Source organism: Galeopterus variegatus, unplaced genomic scaffold, assembly GCF_000696425.1.
Source record: "Galeopterus variegatus unplaced genomic scaffold, G_variegatus-3.0.2 Scaffold2147, whole genome shotgun sequence".
Taxonomy (NCBI): Eukaryota; Metazoa; Chordata; class Mammalia; order Dermoptera; family Cynocephalidae; genus Galeopterus; species Galeopterus variegatus.
Window position 1 is genome coordinate 208861 of NW_007728258.1, and position 24421 is coordinate 233281.

The 24421-nt window shown below is 54.3% G+C and overlaps 3 protein-coding genes across 7 annotated transcripts in view; 1 reads left to right on the forward strand and 2 right to left on the reverse strand.

Moving 5' to 3' along the window:
• The first annotated feature begins 605 nt into the window (after positions 1-605).
• MOSPD3 (motile sperm domain containing 3) lies at positions 606-3275 on the forward strand. Of its 4 annotated transcripts, none has more exons than XM_008580712.1 (6): positions 606-745; positions 1185-1452; positions 1649-1724; positions 1936-2165; positions 2761-2925; positions 3043-3275. In XM_008580712.1, exons 2-6 carry the CDS (start codon positions 1248-1250, stop codon positions 3072-3074), a joined length of 708 nt encoding a protein of 235 aa, XP_008578934.1. In that variant the 5' UTR covers positions 606-745; positions 1185-1247; the 3' UTR covers positions 3075-3275. The 4 variants fall into 4 exon arrangements, with proteins under 4 accessions (XP_008578934.1, XP_008578931.1, XP_008578932.1 ...); XM_008580709.1 differs by having other exon boundaries at positions 661-745; positions 1843-2165; XM_008580710.1 differs by lacking the exon at positions 606-745 and adding an exon at positions 848-865 and having other exon boundaries at positions 1843-2165.
• A 4032-nt stretch (positions 3276-7307) lies between these two features.
• On the reverse strand, positions 7308-21146 carry TFR2 (transferrin receptor 2). The gene is made up of 18 exons (XM_008580713.1): positions 21083-21146; positions 20561-20813; positions 20270-20456; positions 16036-16176; positions 15857-15968; positions 15628-15750; positions 15157-15273; positions 14890-15029; positions 14355-14518; positions 13464-13583; positions 12957-13039; positions 12813-12876; positions 12650-12717; positions 12480-12556; positions 12324-12408; positions 12008-12235; positions 11490-11630; positions 7308-8349 (listed from the first exon to the last, which is right to left on the reverse strand). Exons 1-18 carry the CDS (start codon positions 21113-21115, stop codon positions 8065-8067), a joined length of 2421 nt encoding a protein of 806 aa, XP_008578935.1. The 5' UTR covers positions 21116-21146; the 3' UTR covers positions 7308-8064.
• Positions 21147-22927: 1781 nt separating this feature from the next.
• ACTL6B (actin-like 6B) overlaps positions 22928-24421 on the reverse strand; it is a 12459-nt gene continuing 10965 nt past the window's right edge. For both annotated transcript variants that reach the window (XM_008580714.1, XM_008580715.1), the window contains one exon: positions 22928-23203. In XM_008580714.1, the coding sequence (XP_008578936.1) occupies positions 23123-23203 (81 nt within the window). In that variant the 3' untranslated portion in view covers positions 22928-23122. The remainder of the gene's footprint in view (positions 23204-24421) is intronic.

The following is a 24421-nucleotide window of genomic DNA, read 5'->3' on the forward strand; positions in this document are numbered from 1 at the left end:
TACGATGTCAAGTAGCGATATAAATGCTATAAAGAGGACAAAAGCATGATAAGAGGACGGGGGCGGGTTCTACATATGATAGGGTGCTCAGGGAAGGCTTTCCCATATGATCAACTTTGTTTTTGTGTGAACTTGCCAGAGACTCGAGGTTAATCTGTAAAAGGAGTTGAAGATTCGATGAAACGATGTTTAAGTGGCAGGGTTTGGCAAATGTTAATTTCCTGTCCAAATGTGAGTGATTTCCCAGGTCTGTGAAGGAAGCAGAAAAACTATAGAATAGTCCTGGGCTGAGATTTAAGTCCCAACTGACAGCAACCTCCAACTAGTACTATAGAAAACAGGGTTTGGTTGCTGCAGAGGCTTCTAGGAAAGCCTAGAATTTAAGTGGAAAAAAAGGGCTTCTGTGTGGAAGATAGAGTGAGTTAGACGGTCTCAAAGCATGGAGGAAGGAACAAAGCTCAGCTCGCAGCCCCGCCCGGTCTCTCCGAGTTATGTCTAGGCCCAGAGTTCTAGCCAGAGACGCCCACAAAATCCTTTCGTCACTGGGGTCAAGCCAATCAGGACCCCCAGGACGGGGGCGTTCTGTTTGGTTTTTAAGCGCACCAATCGGCGTATAGTTCCGGCGGAAACGAGGCCGCCCTGGCCAATGACAGACGTCGTACGGCGGAAGTGCAGAAAGGGACCGTCGATGAGATGGCATCCTTGGCCTGGGCACAGGCTGATTGGCAGGTGCTTTGACCACAAAGTAAGCATCATTACACTAAAGGCCGTTAGGAGGCGGAACCCGATGGGGCGTGGGCCCGCGACACAGACATGTCTCCCAGAGAGCGGGAGGCATGAAACGGCAGCTCCGGAGGAGGCCGCGGTAGCCGCAGGAGTCTGGCCGGAGAGAGGGGGCGGGAGCCTCGGAACGCCCGGAAGGGGCGGGGCCTGCTGCAGGGCGGGGATTATGGAGTGCCCGAGCCGGGGCTGGGTTTAGTGGGGTGGGCGTGATCATCGAGGTGGGGCTTGGGGGCCGGGTCTAAAGGGACCTGGGGGTAGAGCTGGAAAGGCGGATAGTTTGGGGGGCCTGGGCCTGGGTCTGTCGGAACCCTATGTAGCGGGGTTCCGAGGCGGCGGCGGCATCAGTCCACGCCCTGCCCGACAATCTCATCTTGTCCCCTCTCGCCCCTCGTGCCCCCTAGCCCTAGACTCCATACCCTGTTCCCTGAGCTCTGCCCTCGGATGTCCGACCTCCCAGAGCCTGCATGCGCCGTGGGGCGCCCCAGGACCAGGAGCTGGTGGGGCCGGGGGCCCCTGGACGGGGGTCCCGGGGTGCCCCTCCTCCCTCCGGACCCGTTGTCCCCGTCCTCGTCTTTCCCCCGGATCTAGTATTCAGGGCGGACCAGCGGAGTGGACCCCGACAGCTGCTGACCCTCTATAACCCTACAGGAACTGCGCTTCGCTTCCGAGGTGAAGGGATGGGCGCCTCATGCTAGGGATCTGGGGAATGGCGGCAGGATGTTGGGGGGCTTTGTGGGCTGGGGGATGAGTAGGGTCAGATGTCCAACCTTGGCGGACTGGATGAGTGATGTTCAGCCCTGGGGTAGAAGGCATGCCCAACACTGGCATAGCTTGTCTAAGGTCTCTTTGTATCTTTATCCCCCAGTCCTGTGCACAGCACCTGCCAAATACACGGTGTTTGACGCAGAAGGATATGTGAAGCCTCAGTCCTGCATTGACATGTGAGTGAGCTGGGAGGACGGGGACTGGTGGAAGCCAGGGGTATCTACCATCTGTTGTCTTAGGTCTGAGACTGTCGTCTTTAACCTGTTTTCCCCACCCTCTGTCTGCATCCCTAAGGGAAAAGCTCCTGGGGGGAAGGCCCGGATTTGCTTGGATTACTGCCTCTCACTCACTTCCTCTCAATGGGCCTCTCTTCTACCTTGGAACCAGTGTGATTCGCCACGTGGCCCCCATTCCCAGCCACTATGATGTCCAGGACCGCTTTCGCATTGAGCTGTCTGAGGAGGGAGCTGCAGGCCGTGTGGTGGGACGCAAAGACATCACCTCTGTTCTGAGAGCCCCAGCATCCCCCCTTGAGCTTCAGGGACAGCCTGACCCAACGCCCCACCCAGGACCTCCTGCCTGGTCAGCACCACCCACGGCCAGACACTCCCAGGAGAGTGAGTTGGAGATGGGGATTCTTGAGTTCTGTAGAGAGGGAGGAATTAGCTTTACTGTAGAATGAGCTAAATTGGATTTGAAGAAGTCTCCTGGTTCAGTCTTCTGCCTTTTGATGGAAACATTCCTAGGAGGTGAGATTTTATATCAGGTTAAGGGGAAAAAAGACTTTGCAGTTTTCCAGGTTTCTGGCTTCTACTTGGTGGGAAAAGTCCTTCCTTAGGTCTAAGCATGTGCCCGCTCTATTAAGTTCAATAAGAAACCTGTATTGAGCAATTACGCTGTACCAAGTTGTGCGCTGGGTATGAGAGGTAGAGAGAGGTCCCCCCTGTCAGACAGGTGCACAGAAGACGGCAGCGAAAGCAGAGTGAAAGAGAAAATGAACACTGAGGACCCAGCGGAGAGAGGGTTTCCTGTGGCCGTGAGGATAGAGACTCCAGGAGTACAGGACACATGCAGTGTGCCCCTAGAGGGTGATAAAAAGTAGATACATTTTCCATGTTCAGTCTCCTCCTGGATCCAGGCCCCAGAGAAAGGGGACCTTGGGCTGGGCAGGGGTGGGGGCTGCAGCTTCTGACAATGAGCCTTGTTTCCCAGACCCCCGCCCACAACTGGCCACCAGCTCCTTCCTCCTCTTCTTGCTGACGGGCGTAGTCTCTGTGGCCTTCCTGCTGCTCCCACTGCAGGACGAACTCGGCAGCCAGCTGCCTCAAGTCCTACACGTCTCCCTGGGACAAAAGTTGGTGGCAGCCTATGTCTTGGGTGAGCACAGTAGTGGTTGGGGATCCAGGCCCCAGAGAAAGGGGAGCAGGGGCCAGCGGGAGGGCTCACAGCACCCCGGGCTGCTCATACCTTGCTATTTCTTTCTGCCCTCCCCAGGCCTCCTCACCATGGTGTTCCTCCGGACCTGAGTTCCCTGCCCCACCCCTGCTGCACACTCCCTGGGCAGGGACTTGAGGCAGCCACTGTGATGCTCATACCTTGCCTCAACTCCTACTCTCTTCTTCTCCTCCCAGCCTACCCCCCCACCACCGCCACCCCCCAAAATACGCAGGGATTTGTACTCATTTTCCAAGTTGAATAAAATAAATTTTTAAAATTAAAATGAGAAACGTAGGGTACTTGCCCCTATCTTCCCACTTCTTTCTTGATACCCAAATGGCCTCTAGTACCTCTGGCCTCCAGTACCTCTTGCCCCCATTCCCAAGGGACCCAGGCTCCTGTGGCAGTGAGAGACCCAGTGAGGATTTAAAAGACCTGAGTTAGTCCTGGTACTGCATCAAAAAATCCATGTGACCTTGAGCAAGTCATTCAGTTTCTCTGAGTTTCTATTTCTACCTCTAAAATGAAGGCATTGGAGGGCCAGCCCGTGGCTCACTTGGGAGAGCATGGTGCTGACAACACCAAGTTGAGGGTTAAGATCCCCTTACCGGTCATCTTTTTAAAAAAAAAAAAATTTAAAAAAGATAATGTTAAGATAGACCCAGTCTGTTACACCACGAGAAGGTTATCAGTTGTTCCAGCTTTACTTTGGGGGCCTTGGGACCTGCCCCACTGCTCTGGTAGTCTGGTCCCTCCTATATCCAGAGCTGGCCCCAGTGGGGCATGGCCCTGATAGTGTGCAGAGAATGGGTCTCTAGTCTGTGTCCAGGAGTCCAGGGAGAGCTCTTTCCACAAAGAGCCCAAACCCCTCTCACCAAATTACATGTGTATGGATGATAACCATTCATTCTGAACTGGCTGTGCCCAGGTCCCCAAAATACATTTGTACCACACAGGTTAATGATCCTGCTAGTATTTGTTGTGAAAAGGCCTGTTGCCAGCAGGTCAAGAAGGATTTCTGAAGGCTGGCGGGTTAGCTCAGTTGGTTAGAGTGTGGTGCTAATAACACCAAAGTCAAGAGTTCGGATCCTCATACCAGCCAGATGCTTTAAAAAGAAAAAAAAAAAAAAGAAGGCTTTCTGAGACACAGTTTGGGGGGGTGGGTTGGGACACAGACTTTTTTTAGAAAAAAACTTTTTAGAAAACTGAGCTTAGGGCCGGCCCGTGGCTCACTCAGTAGAGTGCGGTGCTGATAACACCAAGGCCCCGGGTTCGGATCCCATATAGGGATGGCCGGTTCACTCACTGGCTGAGCGTGGTGCTGACAACACCAAGCCAAGGGTTAAGATCCCCTTACCGGTCATCTTTTAAAAAAAAAACTGAGCTTACAGCAGTTGGAGTGAGAGTGTATTCATTTCTTGTAGATGCTGTAACAAATTATCGCAAACTTGGTGGCTTAAAATAACACAAATATTTTTTCTTATAGTTCTGGGAGTCAGAAATCCAAACTGAGTCTTCTGGGGTATCAGCAGGGCTGCATTCCTTTGGAAAGCACCAGGAGAGAATCTATTTCCTTGCCTCTTCCAACTTCCACAGGCCATCTGCATTCCTTGGCTTGTGGCCCCTTTCTCCAGCTTTATTTATTTTTAGCAGGTGGCCAGTACAGGGATCGAACTTCTAACCAACTGAGCTAACTGGCCAACACCCTTCCTCCTTATTTTATTTATTTATTCATTTATTGATTGATTGATTGACTGGTGGCTGGCTCCTATGGGGATCCAAACCCTTGACCTTGGTGTTGCAAGACTGCACTCTAACCAACTGAACCAACTGAGCCAACCAGCCAGCCTCCCTCCATATTTATTTATTTATTTTTGCGGCTGGCCGGTATGGGGATCAGAACCCTTGACCTTAGTGTTACAAGGCTATGCTCTAACCAACTGAATTAACCAGCCAGCCTATATATATATTGGCAGCTGCACCCCCCCATCTTTAAAACCGGGAGCGTAGCAATTCCAAATCTTCCTCTGACCTCCCTCCTCCTTCCACCCCCCAATCCAGGATAATCTCCCTGTGTTGGTTTGCTAAACCTGCCTTAACAGAATAGCACAGACCTGGTGGCTTAAACAACAGAAGTTTACTTTCTTACAGATCTGCAGGATAGAAGTACAAGATCAAGACGTCAGCAGGGTTGGTTCCTTCTGTGGCCTCTCTCCTTGGAGACAGCCACCTTCTTGCTGTGTCTTCACATGGTCTTCCCTCTGTGCATGCGCATTCCTGTGTCTCTTTGTGTGTCCAAATTTCCTCTTCTTATAAGGATACCAGTCAGATTGGGTTAGGACCCATTTCAAATTCACAGCCTCATTTTAACATAATCACCTCCTTAAGGACAGTCACACTCCGACATTCTGGGGCTTTAACATATGAATTGGGGGAGGGGCACAATTCAGCCTATAATACCCTCCATCTCAACGTTCTTGTTTTAGTCAGTTTTGTGTTGCTATAACGGAAATACCTGAGACTGGGTAATTTATAAAGGAAAGAGGTTTATTTGGCTTACAATACTGGGACAGCTGCATCTGATGTGGGCCTCAGGCTGCTTCTATTCATGGCAGAAAGTGGCAGGCAGCAGTGGGTACAAGCAGATCACATGGCGAGAGGAAGCGAGAGAGAGAGAGAGAGAGAGAGAGACAGCTGCATCTGGCACAGGCCTCAGGCTGCTTCTACTCATGGTGGAAAGTGGCAGGTGGCTGGTGGGTACAAGCAGATCACATGGTGAGAGGAAGCCAGAGAGAGAGGGGAGGTGCCAGGGTCTTTTTGAGCAACAAGCTCTCGCGGGAACTAATAGAGCGAGAACTCACTCATTACTCCCCCCTCCCCCAGGGAGAGCATTAATCCATTCATGAGGGATCCGCCCCCATGACTCAATCAGTTTCCAACACTGCCACATTGGAGTTTTGCAGGGGACAACACATCCAAACTCCATCTGTCCTTCACTTAATCACCACTGCAAAGTCCATTTTGTCATGTTAGGTAACATTCATCCACAAGTTTCAGGGATTAGGACGTGGGCATCTTTGTCAGACCATTATTCGGTCTACCACAGGGAGCAAATGGACAGAGTGAGGAAGGACTGAGTAGCTGCTTTTGGATATTGTTCTGGACTGTATGTCAGGGAAGCAAATAGTTGAGGAGGCTTCTAACCCCAGTTCAGGGTCCCGAGAACCCCCTAAATCAGGGTCAGGAGGCTAAGGAGGGGGCAACTTCATTCCCAAACCCAGGGGCAGTAGCATCCCAAGCCTTCAACTAAGAGGCCTTTACTTCCTGGTGTCCTGAGGAGCTGGCCGAGCCCTCTCATGCTATGCCAGGAGCAAGGGAGGACCAAGTAGCCTGAGAGATGGGCCCTAGGATTTATGCAGCTGCCCTGGGAGTGAGAGCCAGGGCCATGACCTCCGGGAGCTGTGATTAAAAGTCAAGAGGTACCAACATTGTTTAAAATTCCCTGCCCTCCTGTAGCTTGTATCTCAGTGACGACACCCTCATTGGCCAAAGGGGATCCCCAGGGAGATGTTCCAGACAAGGCCAACTTGACTGGATGGGACCGTTGTGGTCTTATGAGACCATTGTGCTCAGAAGAGGGGTCTGTGTTTTTTTTGTTTTTTGTTTTTGTCTTTTTCGTGACCGGTAAGGGGATCACAACCCTTGGTGTGGTGTTGCCCACACCACGCTCTGCCAGTGAATGAGACCATTGTGCTCAGAAGAGGGGTCTGTGTTTTTTTTGTTTTTTGTTTTTGTCTTTTTCGTGACCGGTAAGGGGATCACAACCCTTGGTGTGGTGTTGCCCACACCACGCTCTGCCAGTGAGCGCACCGGCCATTCCTATATAGGATCCGAACCCGCGGCGGGAGCGCCACTGCGCTCCCAGCGCTGCACTCTCCTGAGTGCGCCACGGGGCCGGCCCATGTGTTTGGTTTTTAATACTTGTGGTTGCCATCCTGAAACTCTTGAACATTTTATCTCTGAATTTATGTTTTGGAAGTGAAGTCTGATGGGAGAGCGGAGCATGTGCTGGGACTCCTGCCTCCCCTGGGTGGGTTCTCAGCTGCCAGCTCCCCACCCAGGAACAGCTGTCATCCTCTCCTTCCCCAGCAGGGCCCTGGGTGCACGAACGGAGGGTCATGGCTCATGAGCTCTTCCTACCAAGTTGTAGGGCAGAACCCCGAATACCTATGAGGGTCTGCGCATAACCCCAGAGAATCTCCACATCTGAGGGAGTGTGACATTCAATAGCAAATAAAAGAACATGACAGGTTGAGAGACTGTGGAAGAAAAAAAAGTTTTGTTTCTGCTTTTTGAACAAGAGACTCTGTTTTCATTTTGCACAAGGACTTGCAAATCCCTGGCCCCAGGAGAAGATACAGGGCCAGTCCCCACCCCACAGTGGTCTTTGGAGAATGGACCTGTGTTATCTCCTTAGGCAGTTTCCTTGGGTAACAGGAAAAGCTCAGTTTTCCCCGTGGAGACAGCATTCCCACATGCATCCTTTCTGGTCCCTTCTGCTCAGCTCTTCCCTAGGTCTCAAGGGATGGACAATGGGGTGGGGATGCGGGCAAGGAAGAAACCTGAAGGTGCTTATGAACAACAGATGTCACTAGGTGGTTTATTGATTTCCAAACACTATGCCCCTCCCCACAGACCTCCTATTGGCCATAAAGGTATGGTACCAGAGATCTCTCACAGTAAGACAGCTGGCCAGGTCCCAGCAAACCTTCCAGAGTGGTCTCTAGGTATGGGGGACCTTGCTCCTGAAGGGGGAAGGGGCTGTGATTGACAGAAGGGACGCTATTCTGTGATTAATCGAAAGTATGACCTTCACATTATGGAAGGACCGTTCGCTTACACTGCAGGGCCCAGGGGTGTGTGGGTGTCTGCGCTAGGGTCCGGTCCCCACAGAGACAAGAAAGGCCAATAAGAAATCTGTGCGTGGGCTGCCTCCATCACCCTGCATCGCTCAAACGGGGAGAGGAGGAATTCTGGGCAGGGGGGCAGGGGTATGTGGAGCCCCTTGGCAGTGGAGCCTCAGAAGTTGTTATCAATGTTCCAGACGTCCCCGCTAAGCGCGTTGGCTGCCCCCTGCAGGGTCCAGGTGAGCAGGGCCAGCTGGCGCCGGAAGCGGCTCTCCTGGAAGCCTAGGCCGGGCGCCGCCGCTGAGGATCTGGCCTCAGGGACCCCGGAGCCGCCGGTGCGCAGCAGCCGCAGGTGGTCGAGCAGGGCTCCCAGCGTGTGGTCTCCATGGCCCAGGAAGATGTGGCGGAAAGGGGAGTCGGCCGGCGACACATACTGTGACAGGAAGTAGAACTCCACCTGCGCCGAGAGAGAGATCAGGTCGGGGTGGGAAACTCGGCTTCGGAACTAGTACCTGCTCAATAAATACGGTTAAGCACCTTCCTTAAGCTCCACCCCCTTTGGCTGTCCAATCACGAATAGCCATCCTGTGGCATCACCGGTAGTCAAGTAGGACGCATCCTCCAGCTGTGTTTTGGGTTCCATTCCCTTTTTATCTTTAGAGCCCCCACGCCTGCATCTAGTTCCCCCCAGTCTCCCTTCTTCACCCATTCACTTCCCTAGCCAAAGCCTCAGAGAACAACCCATGTGCTTCTGTTCCTCTTCTTAACACACCTCCCCACACTCCTGTCATTCTGTCCCACCTCCACCAGTGTCCACAGCCCAGAGTCAAAGGTCAAGGGGACAGCCCAGTCCTAATAAAACACCTGATTCTCCCGTCGTCACCCTCTGACCCAGATGCTGTTCCCTCTTTCCTAAGATGGCTTTGCTCCTGGCCTAGTTCTCCTCCCACCTTCCTGCCAGCCTCTCTGGTTCCTTCTGCTCCTGCCTGTGGGCAGATCTCAAGGTTCGATCTCACTTTGTTTTACCTTTTTCCTTTCTCCTCCCACCTGCCAGCCCAGTGGTTCTCAGCTCTGGCTGCATGCTAGAATCACCTAGGAAAGATTTTTAAATTACCATTGCCTGGGTGCCACCCCAGCAAAATCAGAATCTCTAAGGGTGGTCTCAGCCACTCCTATCTTTTTAAGGCCTCCATCGTTCACTCACAGAGCTCATCCATGCGCCTGGCTCCAACCAGGACCTGTGCGGATCTGCTGCTAAATCTCCTCACCAAATCACCCACTGGAATCCTGCCCTCTAGCCTTCTGGACCCCCCACTGGGTAAGGGGGCACCTGGACCTAGCCTCACACACGTTGGCACTAACCTCTTCCAAAACCTGAGCCTTGCACCCACATTCCCTCCTGAGCACTAGTCTTCCCCAGGTGCCAGGCTCTCAACCTCAAAGGTGACAGAGAGCACAGGCTTTGGGCTTAGACTGCCTAGTCTCTAATTTCAGCTCCACCACTTACTATTTGATCTTGGGGAAGTTACTTAGTCTCTCTCAGCCTCAGTCTCTGTGTACAACATTAGCGACCTCACAGAGTTTGGGGGAGTCCTATGGGAGAAAATGAAGTAAAGCCCCTAGCACATGGCAGCCCTCTATATATTGCAGCTGCTATTATTATTCTCTTCCTCTTCCCTCAACACCCAGTCTGTCCATTTTTTCTTCCAAATGTCTCACATCAGTCTAGTCCCCGCCTACAGGCATTTGCTGCCACCTGCCACCCTCACCCAGAGCTCAGTCTTCATTAACTTCAGTCCCTCACCAGGCCATTTACACTCTGCCCAAAATCCTTCCTAAAAACTCCACTTTGCCCACATCCCCTCCCTGCTGAAAAACCTTCCTAATTTCCTTGATCCCAGACCCCCATAATCCAAACTTCTTATCCTGGCATTCCAGACTCCTTACATTGATCCCTCACCCACTATTTGGTGCTCCCACCCCCTGCCTCTCCACAGGGCTTCTGTTCTGGCTCTGTTGGTCCACGCCCTGCTTCCAAGGGAAGCCAGGCCTACTTCGCTGCCACACCCTTATTCTGGGTCTCTCCACCCTCATATGTCCTCTTTTCTTTGCACCAACCCAGGTTCTGCCTGTTCTTCAAGTCACAATCTAAAGCAGGGGTCAGCAAACTTTTTCTGCAAAAATCCAGATAGTAAATATTTTAGGCTTTGCAGGCCATACTGTTTCTATTGCAGCTACTCAATGTTGCTGCTGTAATACAAAAGCAGTCATGGACCATATGAAAACCAATGACGTGGCCGGGTTGCAATAAAACTTTATTTACAAAAACAGGCAGCAGGCTGAATGTGCCCTCTGGCTATAGTTTACCAACCCCTGGTCTAGAGCCACAAAGTTCCCTTGGTCTGATCTTGCCTTATGTTTCAGGCTCTGAAGTCCTAAGCCCTTTCCAGCCCTGAGCCTGAGGGGTGTGTGGCAACTTTGGCAGAGGATTGTCTTCTCTTGTTCCTGGAGTCTGACACAGCAGGGGTTAAACCAAGATCTGTAAATGAGAACGAGCCATGCCCAATCTCTAGTCTCACCCCAGGGCCACATGTGTCTCAGTGGAGGGGACAATGGGAGGGGGAGAATGAAAGGAAAAGGAGAGAACAGTAGAGGAGGAAGAAGAGGAGACTGAGGAGGAGAGAATGAGAGACCAGGAGATAGGAGCAAGGAAAGAGCAAGAGCAACAGGTTTGTAAACAGAAAGAAGGAATGAGTGATGCCAGAGGAGACGGGCAGGGCGCAAGCAGGGAAAAGCAACGGGAAGAAAGCACATGAACCTTCAAGTGGCAGACATGTTCTCTGAAAGTGCATATGTGTGCACACGAGGCTCAGTGTGTACACCCCTGCTCAGCCCACACTCACTGAGGACGGTCCTGCTTATAATTTTGCCTTATAGGTCTTCTCCCATGCCCACAGTCCCTTCCCACGCATTTCCCAAGATCACAGGGTTGAGGGGCTGAGTTCTTAAATGGAAGAGGACAGGTAGAATCTGGGGGCCGGGGGCGGGCTGCAAAGTATTCATAGCTAAGCAGGAGGGATTGGCAACTCCAACCTTACTGGAATAAGATCTTAACTTTCACATGACACCTCCTCCAGGCAGTTTTTCTGGATTTCACCCATCTCATTACCAAAAGGAAGAGCGCTCTCCACGCTCTGAGCAGTGGGAGCTGTGTGTGCAGTGGGAGCTGTGTGTGCAGTAGGAGCTGTGTGTGTGTGTGTGTGTGTGTGTGTGTGTGTGTGTGTGTGTGTGCAGTAGGAGCTGTGTGTGTGTGTGTGTGTGCACGCACGCGGGGTTGGTGGTGTGTCCCATCCCAGTTCTGCCAGGCGTTGGCTGGGCCACTGAGGACGAGGGGCTGTCCCTCCCTGTCCATTTTATCACTTTGTTAGGCGTGCCTCAGTGATCGCTCAAGCCCTCTAGCCTGGCAGGTTTGTAAGTATTCCGTGTCCAGGACTTGGAGCACCCAGAGGACAGGGACTCGTCAGCGTAATGAAGGCGGAGGGACGGGAGATGAGCCAACATGTGGCGCCAGGGCTGGGGAAGAGAGGGGGACCTCACCCGCATAATGCGCACGTTGTACATGCGCATCAGCCTCTCGTCGCTTTGCTCCGAGCTGTAGATCTCCTTCCGCAGCTTCTCCGCGGCCCGGATGTAGTCCCCCCGCGCAGAGTACACCCACTGCAGAGTCAGCCCGCGGGCCTGAGGGTGGAGGTGTGGGCTGGGGCCGGAGGCAGGGGCCAGGAGCCTGGCCTAGGATGGGGTCAAGGTGCTGGGGAACAGGGCTAGGACCTGGGGCGTGGCAGGAGCGAGGAGGTATAGGAAGGCAGAGTGCTGGGTGCCGAATGAAGGAGGAGGGGGAGAAGACCCTGGACCTGTGAGGTTGGGGGTGGGCATATCATGGGGGTCCTCAAGGATGAGGTGGCTGGCAGCAAGAGTAAAAGGTCCAGGATGCCAGAGGGGACCTAGACTCCAGGGATTGGGGCGAAGAGGGGCGGGACCCCTGGCCTAGGCAGCACTCCAAGGGCATATAGCGTCACCCAACCCCAGGGGCCGGGAGTGGGGTTGGCATCTTGGACCTTGAGGTCCCCAGAGTACTCGTTGAGGCTGCCGATGTGCCTGAGGACCACGTCCCCGTAGCGGCCAAAGTCCAGGGGCAGAAGGTGATCGTGGCTGAGCCGGATGAGGAGCTGCCCAGCCAGCTGGGCCACAGCCTGGGCCACTGCGGGCAGACGGCCTCGCAGCATTTTGTGCAGGTTCTCATATGTGTCCTCCTTCGTGTGCAGGAACGGGTAGGCCTGGTCGTCCTGCTGGGACAGAGGGCGGGCTGGAGCAGGAGCATGGTGCATGCAGGCCAAGAGACTGGTGCCATGGGGCAGGGTGAGGAAGTCTCACCTCCATAAAGGAGAACTCCACGGCAGGGACCCCCACAAAGGCAGTGAAGGAATAGGCGCTGCTGTCCATGGGCAGGGGCTGGATCCTGCGGGCGGGCAGATTGGAGGGCTCAGCCTCCCCACACCACCCCCCAGATCCCCCCTCACCCAGACTTACACCTCAGCATCCCAGCTGGAATTGGTGAACACCAACTGCTCATGGAGGGTCTGTCCACTGTGGTTAGGAGAGTCCACCTGGGGCAGGGTGGGGGACACGGGTCAGGCTTTACCTACCTCCCCTCTCCCCAGCCCCTTCCCTTCATCCCCCATTCCTGGGTTGGCCCTTGCCTGCTTCAGGATGTTCTCAATGAGGCTGATCAGAAGGGGGCTGGTCTTGGCGTGGAACTTGTCATCACCTGAAGAGAGGGGAGGGAGGGATGCCAGACTCAAGGCTTAGCCCCAGGGGCAAGGGTGGACCTGAGGGGACAGGTGGTGGCATAGCCCCGCTCACCCAGCACTGCGTTGTCCAGGCTCACATAGACTACGGCTTTGAGGTGCAGCACGCTGAGGTAGCCCTGTGGGTGGGCCAAGTGTGGAGCATGAACCCCCCCACCTCTCCCCACTACCTGACCACCTGCCCAGGACCGCACATCACCTCCAGCCACTCCGTGGAGCCCACACTCCCAAAGTCGCCTCCATCCCAGCTGATGAAGAGAAGACTCCTGCGGGGCCGGAATCCTGGGGCGGGGAGGGGTGGGAGGGTAGAGGATGGGCTCAGCTGGGGCCAGGCAAAGACCCCTCACTGCTTTGTTTCCTCTGCCCTGGTCCCCCAGAGTCCCTCCTTCCCTCTCATGAAAACCCCTAGCCCAGCCTGTCTTGCCCTGGGTGTGCTCTCACTCAATTATAATAGTGATGGAGACGGTTCTACATATAGAATCTCCTGCTTAATCTTCACTCAGATCCATGGTTGACTATTATTACTTCCATTTTTAAATGAGGAAATAAGGGTGAAGTGACTTGCCCAGGGCCACACAGCTAGGACGAGGAAGAGCCAGGTCTGAGTGACCACCCTCTAGTCTGTGCTCCTAACTGCCTCTCTGCCCCAGTCCTGACTCCAGCCATAGCCCCAGCTCTGCCCGCCAGGCCCAGCCCCTGACCTTACCATTGCTCAGCATGGAGGAAAAGGTCCGCACCAGCTCCAGCAGTATGGCAGTCCCCACAGCAGACTTGGCTGCTCCTGGGCCCCATGCATCCCTCTGGGCCCCGATGACAACATAGTGATCTGGGGTGGGAATGTTGGGGCCCACCTCTTACACTGGGGGTACTCAAAGTCTTCCCCCTGCACTCTGGGAGGGCAAGTACTTCCAGGGCCTTCACCAGCTTCCATCTCTGAGCCCCTCACATCTCAGCAGCCCCAGCCCTGCAATCCCTGTTGTTCCTAAAGAGAGTGCCCCTTCTTCCCTTGGCCTTCCCCAAATGGCCTACTCCTTCAGCGGAATGCCTGGGGTGGGACCCTGTTCCCTCCCTGGCGGCTATGGCCCACTGGTCACAGGGTCTTGTTTTAAATCTCTCTCCAGCCCTTCCCCCGACCCCCACTCCCACCAGCATCCTCAGCATAGGCCTCCCTGCGCCTGTGTCTGGGTGCTTATCAGCGCCACATTCTTCTGCCAACTGCTCTCATGCCCTGCTCTCCAACTCAACAACCTACTTTGATTCCCTACCACCACCACCCACATCTAGTTATGCTTGAAAGAGTCATCTATGTAATCTCCGACCTCTCTTTCATGCTTGAGTCTCTGTTACAAACATCATCCAACTATGCTTGCTCTCCTCCAGTGCTCGGGAACTCACTACTGTGAACACTGCCTACTCCATCCCTAGATAGGCTGGAATGAGAAGTCTCCTCTCTGCCACCCCCATCAGTCCCAGTTCAGCCTCAACTTGCTGAGCACCACCCTCCGGGACCTTCTGCACCAGCCCCGTCTCTGGGCAGGGTTTGTGAGCAGAGCCTCCCCTCCGCAAGCTGTGGGTGATGCTGGGCAAGCAAGCACACCTGGCTCTGAGAAGCCCTCGATGCAGCCAAAGATGTTGCTGATGGGGGTGGAAACCTTGTGGTTGTTGACCCCTAGCTGCAGGCCTGGCCCGGGACCCAGGCGATAAGGGGAGCCTGGGAGGTGCCCCTGCCATTCCTGGGGGGCCACAGGGCCTTCAAGCTTCCTGAAGAGGAGTAAGGCAAAAAGGGTTGGCAGTGGCAGAGAGAGGCCCAGGCTACAGAAAAGCCTAAAACCCCCTCTTCGCTCCTTCTCTCCCTCCCACCCTCTGGCTCCAGATCCCTGCCTCTGCACCCTGCCTAGGGGGGCAGTCCAGCCAGGGCTGCCTTGGACCGTTGTGCCGGTTGTGTCCTGCTCCAGGGTGCCCAGGAGAGGTGGATCTGCAGTCCAGCTGGAACTCCAGTCACCAAATGGTGGGCCTCGGCAAAAGGCTGTGTCTGCCCAGAAGGGTAGCTTTTCTCTAGTTCACCCAAAGCCACTCTATGGCTAGCCTCCCTCTCTGCCTCCTCCTCTCCTGGTCCCCCATATTCCCCTCACCTCAGCAGGTGGGAGGCGATGTCTGCACTGATGGGCTGGGCTGGGATGCTGGGGAGGCCAGAGGATTCAACTGGAGGGAACTGGGTTTGATTGAAGGAAGGAAAGCCAGGTGTGTAGGGGTCCCCAGTTCCCAGGTGCACCTGTAGAGAAAGAGGTTCCCACCTTGAAGCTGTGAGCTGGGCTTTCAGGAGTAGCTTTGCCAGCCACAACCAAAGAGGTGTGGCCCCGGGCCTGCCAGAAGATGCTGCTGGCTTCCCCCAGACTCACATGTCCATACACAGCCCGGTGGCTGGACAGGCTCAGCTTAAGTGGGTCCTGGGAGAAGTCTGCTGGGTCGGGGTATATGAGCACTCCTCGGGCCCCAAAGTCCTGGGCACTGGCCACCTGGGGGAGGGAAGTGGCTACAGGACTCCTCCTCCTCCCAGAGAAAACCGGTTCATGTCATAAGGGCAGGAGAAGTGAGGAGAAGTGAAATGGCAGCCTCTGATCTGCAACTGTGCCTCCCACGGAGAGGCTGTGTGCGGGCACCGCCCGGACCTTGTCTTACCGCTCTCCCACAGTGCGTGGCAGCTCTCAAACCCCACCGGACCCCACAGTCCCCCGGGTTTCTGTTCCCTCCCCCATCTGATTTCCCCGAGCCTCCTGATTGTGTCCCCCCCCACCCAATATTTTCTTACGACCCTCGGTTCCCCAGCCCGCAATCGCCCGCTCCACACCCTCCCCAGTGCCGGGACTCACCTTCTGCGCAAAGCTGGTCACCCCCACGCGCACCAGCAGGAGGCGGCCCGCCGGCTCCACGCCCCTGGCGCGCAGCTCCTGCAGATCCTGCGGCCGCCCATAGTTGGCGTACACCAGTTCTCCCTGGGGACGCGGAGGACCGTGAGGCGCGCTCGCCACGTCCCTCCTCCGCCACCCGGCAAAGGGCGCGCGCTGCCCTCCAGCCTGGGGGCGGGCAAGGGGAGCTCACCGTGGTGTTGCCGGTGGCGCTGTAGGGACAGTAGGCATCGGGGTCCTCCAGCGGCAGCTGCTCCCCGGCCTTTCCGGCCGCATCGACCCAGTGCAGGGTGTTGGGGTGAGCCCTGAGGAGCGGGGGTGGTGAGCGCCCCCCCGCCGCCGCGCCCCCCGCCACGCCCCCCACGCACTCACGGGTCGGGGAACTGCAGCCCCACGTAGTGCGTGTCGGTCCACACGTGGTCCAGCTTCTGGCGCGACAGCGCCGCGCTGATGTCCTGAGTCAGGGCGGCCATCCCGGCTGAGCCGGCCACCCGTTCCCGAAGGCTGGTTTGCCTGAACGAGGAGAGGCGGGATTAGGGATCAAGAGGGGAGAGGGCCTGAGACTTCTGGGAGTCTGGAGGAGAGGACGCTAGAGACGGGCGAGGGGAGTGGGGGCAGGGGATGTCTCCCCAGGCAGGGCGGTGGGCGCCTCCTATGTTTAGGGAAAAGCTCCTCTCCCAGGTGACCTGTTCTCTCCCATCACCAACAGGACTGCGCCCGCCCGAGGGTCTTCAGGGCCTCCCGCTTAAAACGTTAGCTTCCCATAGCTAAAGGTTCTGCCTCTTCCTGGCTCAGGCCAAACTCACCAACCCATCTATTTCCCTCTACAGACACACACACACACACACACACACACACACACACACACACACACACACACACACCCCTGTGCTTTGCCCCCCCCCACGCCCCTGTGCTTTGCCCCCCTCCCCTGGCACAAAAACGCTTTTCTTCCAAAGGGCTGAGTGGACAGACTCTCCAACTCTTCCATCCCCCATCAGGGTCTCATGGAGACACCTTTCACCAAGGCTCCCAGTGGAAACGTTGGATCGCTTGTCTCATTGCAGACCTCATTGCAGTCACCACTCAATGATCAGGTTGTCACCTGAAGTCTCCCTGTTCTTCCATCTCATCTCTGCCATGGGCTGCCCCAGCATGGCCTACCTGTCAAGCGACTCCACCTGTGCCCTTTCCATGGCAAACAAGCTCCCCTCCCCACTCATCGTCATGCCTTGGCGGAAACCTGGCTCTCCCTTGAGAGGCCAAAGGGGACTCTTAAGAAGGAATGGCTCCGGTTCTCATCCCCTGGGACATGGAGTGGAGGCGTGCTCCTCGGCCAACTTTTCCAATTCTGACCATTTCTCTTTGGGTAAAACTCTCTCCCTTTGAAGCTGGGTCCACCCAGCTCTCCCATCCTCTCTCCCTTTTCCCTGCTGTTATCTTCTAATCAGTCAGTTGCCTGTCAACTCTCACTGAGGACTTTAGCATCTGGCTTATCATGTTCCTCTCCACACCTCAGTTGCTATGCCTCCACACTACTTCCACGTGAAGAGACACCTTAGTCTCACATGGATGAGACACCTTAGTCTCAGCCACCAGCCTCTCAGCTCTTGTAAGGACTACTGCAATCCGTGGCTCAGTGCTGTGTCTGTCACCCCAATCCAGTACCCATCTAGAACCTCAAATGTTTGCTTGAAACTGCACCTCATCAATGGGTACGTAAAAACTGGTGATGCACACTATGAAGTCCTGTGCAGCAGCAAGGAACAGTCAACCAGATGTACATACTGCAATAGAGATAGACCTTCAAACTATTGTGTTGTTTTTTAAAAATTGTCTAAATTAAAAACACAAACTAAAGATAGCTATATCTGAAGAGTGGGTCTTGGAGTGAATTTTTTTTTCTTTTTACTTCTTTGCATTTTTCTGTGTTGGTTAAATTTTAAAATAATAAACATAAAGCATTTTACACAGACATTACTGTTTTTAAAACCTACATATACACATAAAACATTACATATATGTCAAAGCCATCTATGTGTTAAAAGGCACATATCAAAAATGTTAGATGAGGTGCTTATGGAGGACGGGGGTGGGGAGGAGCCCACAGAGATGAGGGAGGGAAAATTAAATCAGAAGTTCCTTTCACTGACCCATGAGGACACCGAACTATGGACTCAGGAGTATGATCAACTCCATTCTTTACGATGGACCTTAAAAACAAAGTCTGTCCTCCCCTCCCATCTGATCATGATACTTTATTGTTTGAAACTCTTCAGTTCTCTCTTTCCTCTTAGAATGAAATCCAAAACAATTAATGTAGCCAGTAAGGCCCTTTAGGACCTGAACAACGTCCACCTCAACAGCCACATGGACCGTCTTTCACTTCCTCCAATAGACCACCATCTTCCTGCTTCAGACCCTTTGCACATGCTGAAATGCTTTTCCACCTTCTCTTTTTTTTTTTCCTTTTTGTCTTTTTTACTGACCGGCAACAGGATTGCAACCCTCGGTGTTGCGCCCGCACCGCGCCCAGCCAGTGAGCGGGAACCGGTCTCCACATGGGATCCGAACCCTCGGCAGGAGTGCTGCCGCACTCCCAAGCGGCGCACTCTCCAGTGCGCCACCGGGCCGGCCGTCCACCTTCTCTTAGTCTGGCAAAGTACTCGTCCCTCGGGTCTCAGCTGTCAGTTCTTCAAGGAAGCCTTCCCTGACCCCCAACCTAAATCAGGTCCCCTGATTACAGTCATTTCTCACAGCCTTTACTTTTCTTTCAAAACAATGATTTCAGTAATAATTATGTAGGCATCAATGTGTTATTAGTTTGGTATTTATTTCCTCCAACAGACTGTAAGATCCATGAGGGTAAAGCTCAGACTATTTTGGTTTCTGCTATATCACCACCACCTGCTTAGCTCAGTATCTGCCACATAGCAGGTGTGCAAAAGTATTTGTTGGATAAATGAAGGAATTATCTCATCAATATCATCTCTAATCCAGCCACCACTTTCCTGGTCACATCCCGGATCTTGGCATTACCTAGAACTCCACCTCTGGAGTATTTATCCATTGAGGATTTACTGAACACCTACTAAGTGTCAGATACTATGGTAGGGCTGGAAACTCCAAGATAAATAGGACACAGTTTATCAGATAAATCTTCAAAGTTCCAGAATCCTACTCTCTGACCAGACCTTCTCAGACTCCACCTCACTGCTATACCCTCATGGTACCTGTTCTTCAACCCCATCAAGTACTCCAGATTGTTCAATTTCTCCAAGTGTACCCAATCCTCCTGGTTTCGCTTCCTTCCCCATCCAACCTAGAGCCATGCATCAGTTCATTGCTCTCTCCCCCCAACTGCTACCTTCTTGTCTCCCTGCCCTGTGATGGCATACACAGTGCCACACCCCACCCCTAGGCCTGTCACACCGTCCACCTGCTCAGCCTGTACCTAGATGACTGAATGCTGCTCAAGAAAATTTTAAAAGCCCTGAATGTTGTCGATGTCACAGATTTGAGGTCTTTAAGCAAGGTAAAAAGATATCTTGATGAAGTTTCTAGCAGCAAATCAAAAGAGTAATAACACACCTTGATCATGTTTAGCATTGAGCTCCTGAAGACAAGGAAATCTATTAATAAATTACTACACAGACATAAAGATGACAAATCATGTGGTCATCCATCTCATTACATTCTGGAAAAATATTTGAAAAAAGTTTCATACTTGTCTTCCTTTCCTGATTTTTTTTTTTTTTTTTTTTTGGCACAGATTTGAGGTCTTTAAGCAAGGTAAAAAGATATCTTGATGAAGTTTCTAGCAGCAAATCAAAAGAGTAATAACACACCTTGATCATGTTTAGCATTGAGCTCCTGAAGACAAGGAAATCTATTAATAAATTACTACACAGACATAAAGATGACAAATCATGTGGTCATCCATCTCATTACATTCTGGAAAAATATTTGAAAAAAGTTTCATACTTGTCTTCCTTTCCTGATTTTTTTTTTTTTTTTTTGTGGCTGGCTAGTATAGGGATCCGAATCCTTGACCTTGGTGTTATAACAGCACACTCTAATCAACTGACCTAACCAGCCAGCCCTTTCCTTATCATTAAAAAAAAAAGAAAGAAAAAAAAGTCCCAGTAATCTAGGAATAGAAGGAAACTTCCTTAATTCAATTTTAAAAAGCTGTCCAGAGTCTGCAGTAAAGTTCAGACTCAATGATAAAGTATTATAAAGAACATTCCTATTAAAATCAGGAAGTAGGCCACAGATCCAAACCCAGGCTCCTGGGTGTGGCATAAAGACTTTTCTGGGTCTGTTCTGCCTCCCATCTGGATGATGGACCCCTCTGTTCTTATTCAGACACGCAGCTCCCTCATCTTCCAGGTGTGCCCCTCTCAGAGCCTGAGCCCCTGAAGTTTAGCGCTGAATGCCTGCCATCCTTCACAGGACTGCTGAACAGGGGGCCAGAGAGGCAGGTGGCAGGACTCAGAAGGGGGATCCAGACACCAGGGTCTTGGGAGAGGAGGAAAGGAGGCCCAGACTGAGCACATGAAGGGAGGACATTTGAGGGCCAGGAAGGGGGCAGGCTGATCCTTACCTAATGGTGTCTTCCAGGCGCCCCTCCTCCAGGAGCCGCAGGAACATGGCCTGGAGGTCACTCCAGTACAACGTGCCCTGGCGGGAGTCCAGCCCGGACTCATAGTTGACGTCCTCACTGACCACCAACACGGAGTCCCCGCATGCCTGGCAGGACCCTCGGAAGGCCACGTAACCCAGAAGAAAGGCTGGCGGGTGGCAAGATGGGGATTCTCCTTGTGCTCCCCTCTGAACCCTGGAAATGTTCCCCCAGCCCCGGCCCTTCACTGGCAGGAAGGGGGATGACTCTCACCCCCAGTGAAGATCAGTAAGGCTGTCAGGACCAGGTAGGGGGCAGCCCTTCGTCCTGCTGCTGCCCAGGGTACCAGGTTTTGCTGCCCTGGTCTAGAGCCCAGGGGCTCAGGGCCGGTCAGCTCCATGGGGCAGAAGTGGGCCCGTGCCTCAGGCCCCTCCTCTCCGTCCTCCTCTTCCTCCTCCAGGTGCCCCTGCTGAGTGCTTTCCACACGCTTGTAGATGGTCTGAGAGGGTCGTGGGGACAACTGTTGCTGTGGGGGGCGAAGTGGGCATGAGATCGGGGGAAGAGGCCTAGAGATGGGGAGGGATCTGGCAATAATGGGGTCAGTGACTTTAAGGTGCCAAATGTGCACCAGGCAGTGGGGGAGGGACCTGAGAGGCAGACTGAAGGGGACAGACAGAAGTAGGAGTGGGAGGGGCCAGGACTCTGGCCAGGAGGGGCCAGCTGTGGGGATTTGGGAGGGGCCTGAGGGACCTGAAGAGAAGGCCTAAGGTGTACCCCCAACCCTTCTGGTCTTACCGCTCTCTGGAGTAGACCCCAAAGCCGCTCCATGCTCGTGCCCCTTCCTGAACCCTGCAGGCTGACCCCCCACCAGTGATAAACCGTTTGCAAGAGCCCCAGGAGGGCCCCTTATCAGCCCTGGCAGGCAGCTTAGCCCAGGCCATTCCTTGCCACCCCCCCAAGGGTGGGGGCACAGTCCTGGCCTCAGTCCAGCTTCCAGACATAGCCCCCCAGCCCTGACCACAGCACAAGGGGCTGTGCCCTACCCTGCCAATCCCTCCAAAGCCCCACTCCCACCCCCTCCCAGCAAAACAATCAATTTTTCGACCTCGGGGCAGACTTTGGCCTGCTAGTTCCAGTCAGTGGTGGGGGAGGGAAGCTGATGGGGGAGACGGCCGAGATATGGATGTCCCCTCTGCCCTGCTTCCACCACTCCCAGTGTGCTTTCCTTGGGGACCCCTTCCTAAGTCCCCCAAACCCCTGTGGAAGGTTCACCGTGAAAACGTCCACCCTCTCCCATCTTCTAGTTGCAGGCCCCCCAGTGCCCAGGTTCTGTAATACATGAGCTGCCCTCCCCACCCTGATGCCTGCCCCACTGGGATCCTAAGCTGGAAAGCCTACAGTGGTATGACTTGGGGGGGTTGGTCTGGCCATGTGGATGTCTGTCATGTGGAATCAGGCTGAAAGGCAGGTCTCAGGCCCTTGCCAGTTGCTGGGGAAGGAGAGGCATGGGTGTGAGCACATGGTCAGGTGGGCCTACCGAGTGTTCCAGGATGGGAGTACTGGGGTCAGGGCTCACAAGGCATTGGGGGGTGACAGAGTCATGGCCAAGGCATGGGCAGAACTGGGTGACCTTGAACAAATCATGGTCCTCTCTGGGCACTGGCATCTCTTTGGTCACCAAAGGATTTGGATCAGACTGGATTCTACCTCTTTTGGGTCTGGGACCCTCTGAGAGTCGTGAAACCTCACCCCAGAAAGACATCACAGGCACACACAGCTAAGTTTTACCTACAATTTCAGGGAGGGGACGCAGGTCCCCAAACTCCACCAAGGACCCCATAAATGGCTCTGAATAGGAGGGCTCAGCAGTCTCCCCCCTGGCGACCCCACCTCCTGTCGGGGTCTTCCCTGGGAAACCTCAGCTCCTACCCAGGTCCGAAGAGGAATTCTGAGCGACTTGGGCAATACCCCGCCCCATGCCTGTCACCACCAAGAGCCTCGGAAAAGAAGGCACAGCGCAGCCCCGGCTCACCTGAGCTGCAGGTCCTGGAGTTCTCATGCGCTGCTCCCCTGAGACCCGAGGCCCGCGCCGAGGCCCCGCCCACCCCAGGTCTCACCCCCGGCCCCGCCCAGGCTCGGCCCAGGGCTGGCCTGGCTCCTGCTGCCCTGGCGACCCCACCTCCTGTCGGGGTCTTCCCTGGGAAACCTCAGCTCCTACCCAGGTCCGAAGAGGAATTCTGAGCGACTTGGGCAATACCCCGCCCCATGCCTGTCACCACCAAGAGCCTCGGAAAAGAAGGCACAGCGCAGCCCCGGCTCACCTGAGCTGCAGGTCCTGGAGTTCTCATGCGCTGCTCCCCTGAGACCCGAGGCCCGCGCCGAGGCCCCGCCCACCCCAGGTCTCACCCCCGGCCCCGCCCAGGCTCGGCCCAGGGCTGGCCTGGCTCCAGCTGTCCCTCGCGCCAGGTCCTCGCTGCGCTGCGGGGTCCTCCCTGGGTCGCGGCCTCTTTGAAACCTGAGGAATCCGTGACTCCTGGGGCTGTGCCCCGGCGGTCACAGTGGGATGCGGCATGAATGTAGCCCTCCCCTCGCCTCCCCCAAGACCCCTGCGTCCGTTCCCCTCCCCCAAGAAGGCCAAACTTTTTTTTCCCTTAAAACATTTTTACTTCTTTCAACCCAGAAACATCACAATCTAAGAAGGCGAGAGGGAAAGAGGAAGGGCCGATGTGGGCACAGGGGTTTAGGGGGCTTCGATCTGCGCGTGTGGGGGCGTGGCTGCGAAGACGCGCCCCCCACACAGCGGCGGGCGGGCGGGTATGTGGGGAGGGGGCGCCCTCAGGGGCACTTCCGTTCCACGCACTGCTTCCCGCCCTCCTCGTATTCCTGCTTGGAGATCCACATCTGCTGGAAAGTTCCCTGGGTGGAGGGGGTGACACCGGCGGTCAGGGTGGCCCCGGAGGGAGGGGTGGAAGGGCCGCCCCGCACCCCACCACGGGCAGGCTCAGCCGCCCAGAAGCCCTTCTTCCAGCCTCCAGCGCCTCTCAGGCCCACATCCTTCTGGCAACCTCATCCCTCCCCGCCTCATTCACCACTTGTCCATCCGTCTGTCCTCTCTTTCATATCCAAAGGGAGAATACCCCCTTCATATCAATCAGCAATGCATTCATTCAACAAGTATTTATTGAGCACCTGTCTGCCCAGGGCCAGGCACTGTTCCTGAGCTGGGTGGCGGCATTCACAGCCCCAACACCGAACATCCAACACCCAACACCCAACACCCCCATCACCACCACCACCACACACACACACACACACACACACACACGCACACACACATGCACACGCGCGCATACACACACACACACATCCCTCCTCCACCAGGGATCCTCTCCTCACTTCATCAGGGCTTACAAACACATCAAGTGGCCTTCATTCCCAAAGAAAATCTTTCTTCCACCTTCAGTTTTCCGACACTCTGGAGCCTTACCCCCACCCACCCCTGTTGAAACTTGCCCTTTGTGGGTTGTTTCCATGGGCATCTCAGATTGTTCCTTCTCTTTGATGGCTACTCTGCCTCTGCCTGAAGGTCAGGGTCTGTGTGTTCCTGGCTACCGTCCGTTTCTCACCTTGCTTCACAGAATAGCCTTCCTGGGCCATCTCATCCACCCCCAACCCCCATTCTCTTGTCCCACATCCAAATGCCCAACTGTCTCTTGGACAGCTCCCCCTGAGTGTCCCTCAGGATGTCAAACTCAACATGTCCACACCATCTTTCCCCAGGCCCCACCCAAACCTGCTGCTTCTCTGGCCTTTTCCACCCTCTACACCTGAGCTGTCGGATGCAGTGGCCACTGGCCTCAAGGGGCCACTGAGGCCTCAAGTGGCCATTGAGCACTGGAAATGGGGCTAGTCCAAATGGAGATGTGCTCTAATGGAAAATATACACCGGATTTTGGTGACTAAGTTCAGAAAAAAGAATGTAAAATATCTCACTGATAATTTTTTTTACAATGATCACACATTGAAATGATAATATTTTGGATATATTAGATTAAATAAAATATGTTCTTAAAACTTAATTTTGCCATTTTTTGTTGGTTTTTTTTTTTTTTTTTTTTTTTTGCCGCCGTGGGG

What these genes read in the sequence shown, in the direction of transcription:
- TFR2 (XM_008580713.1), bottom strand. Translation starts at nt 21,115, where the DNA reads ATGGAGCGGCTTTGGGGTCTACTCCAGAGAGCG. An exon ending in GCTCCACGGAGTGGCTGGAG is followed by an intron (nt 12,877 to 12,956) that starts GTGATGTGCGGT and finishes GCCCACCCACAG; the next exon opens with GGCTACCTCAGCGTGCTGCA. An exon ending in TGGAGTTCTCCTTTATGGAG is followed by an intron (nt 12,236 to 12,323) that starts GTGAGACTTCCT and finishes CTGTCCCAGCAG; the next exon opens with GACGACCAGGCCTACCCGTT.
- MOSPD3 (XM_008580709.1), top strand. Translation starts at nt 1,248, where the DNA reads ATGCGCCGTGGGGCGCCCCAGGACCAGGAGCTGGTGGGGCCGGGGGCC. An exon ending in AACTGCGCTTCGCTTCCGAG is followed by an intron (nt 1,453 to 1,648) that starts GTGAAGGGATGG and finishes TTTATCCCCCAG; the next exon opens with TCCTGTGCACAGCACCTGCC. An exon ending in GGTGGCAGCCTATGTCTTGG is followed by an intron (nt 2,926 to 3,042) that starts GTGAGCACAGTA and finishes TGCCCTCCCCAG; the next exon opens with GCCTCCTCACCATGGTGTTC.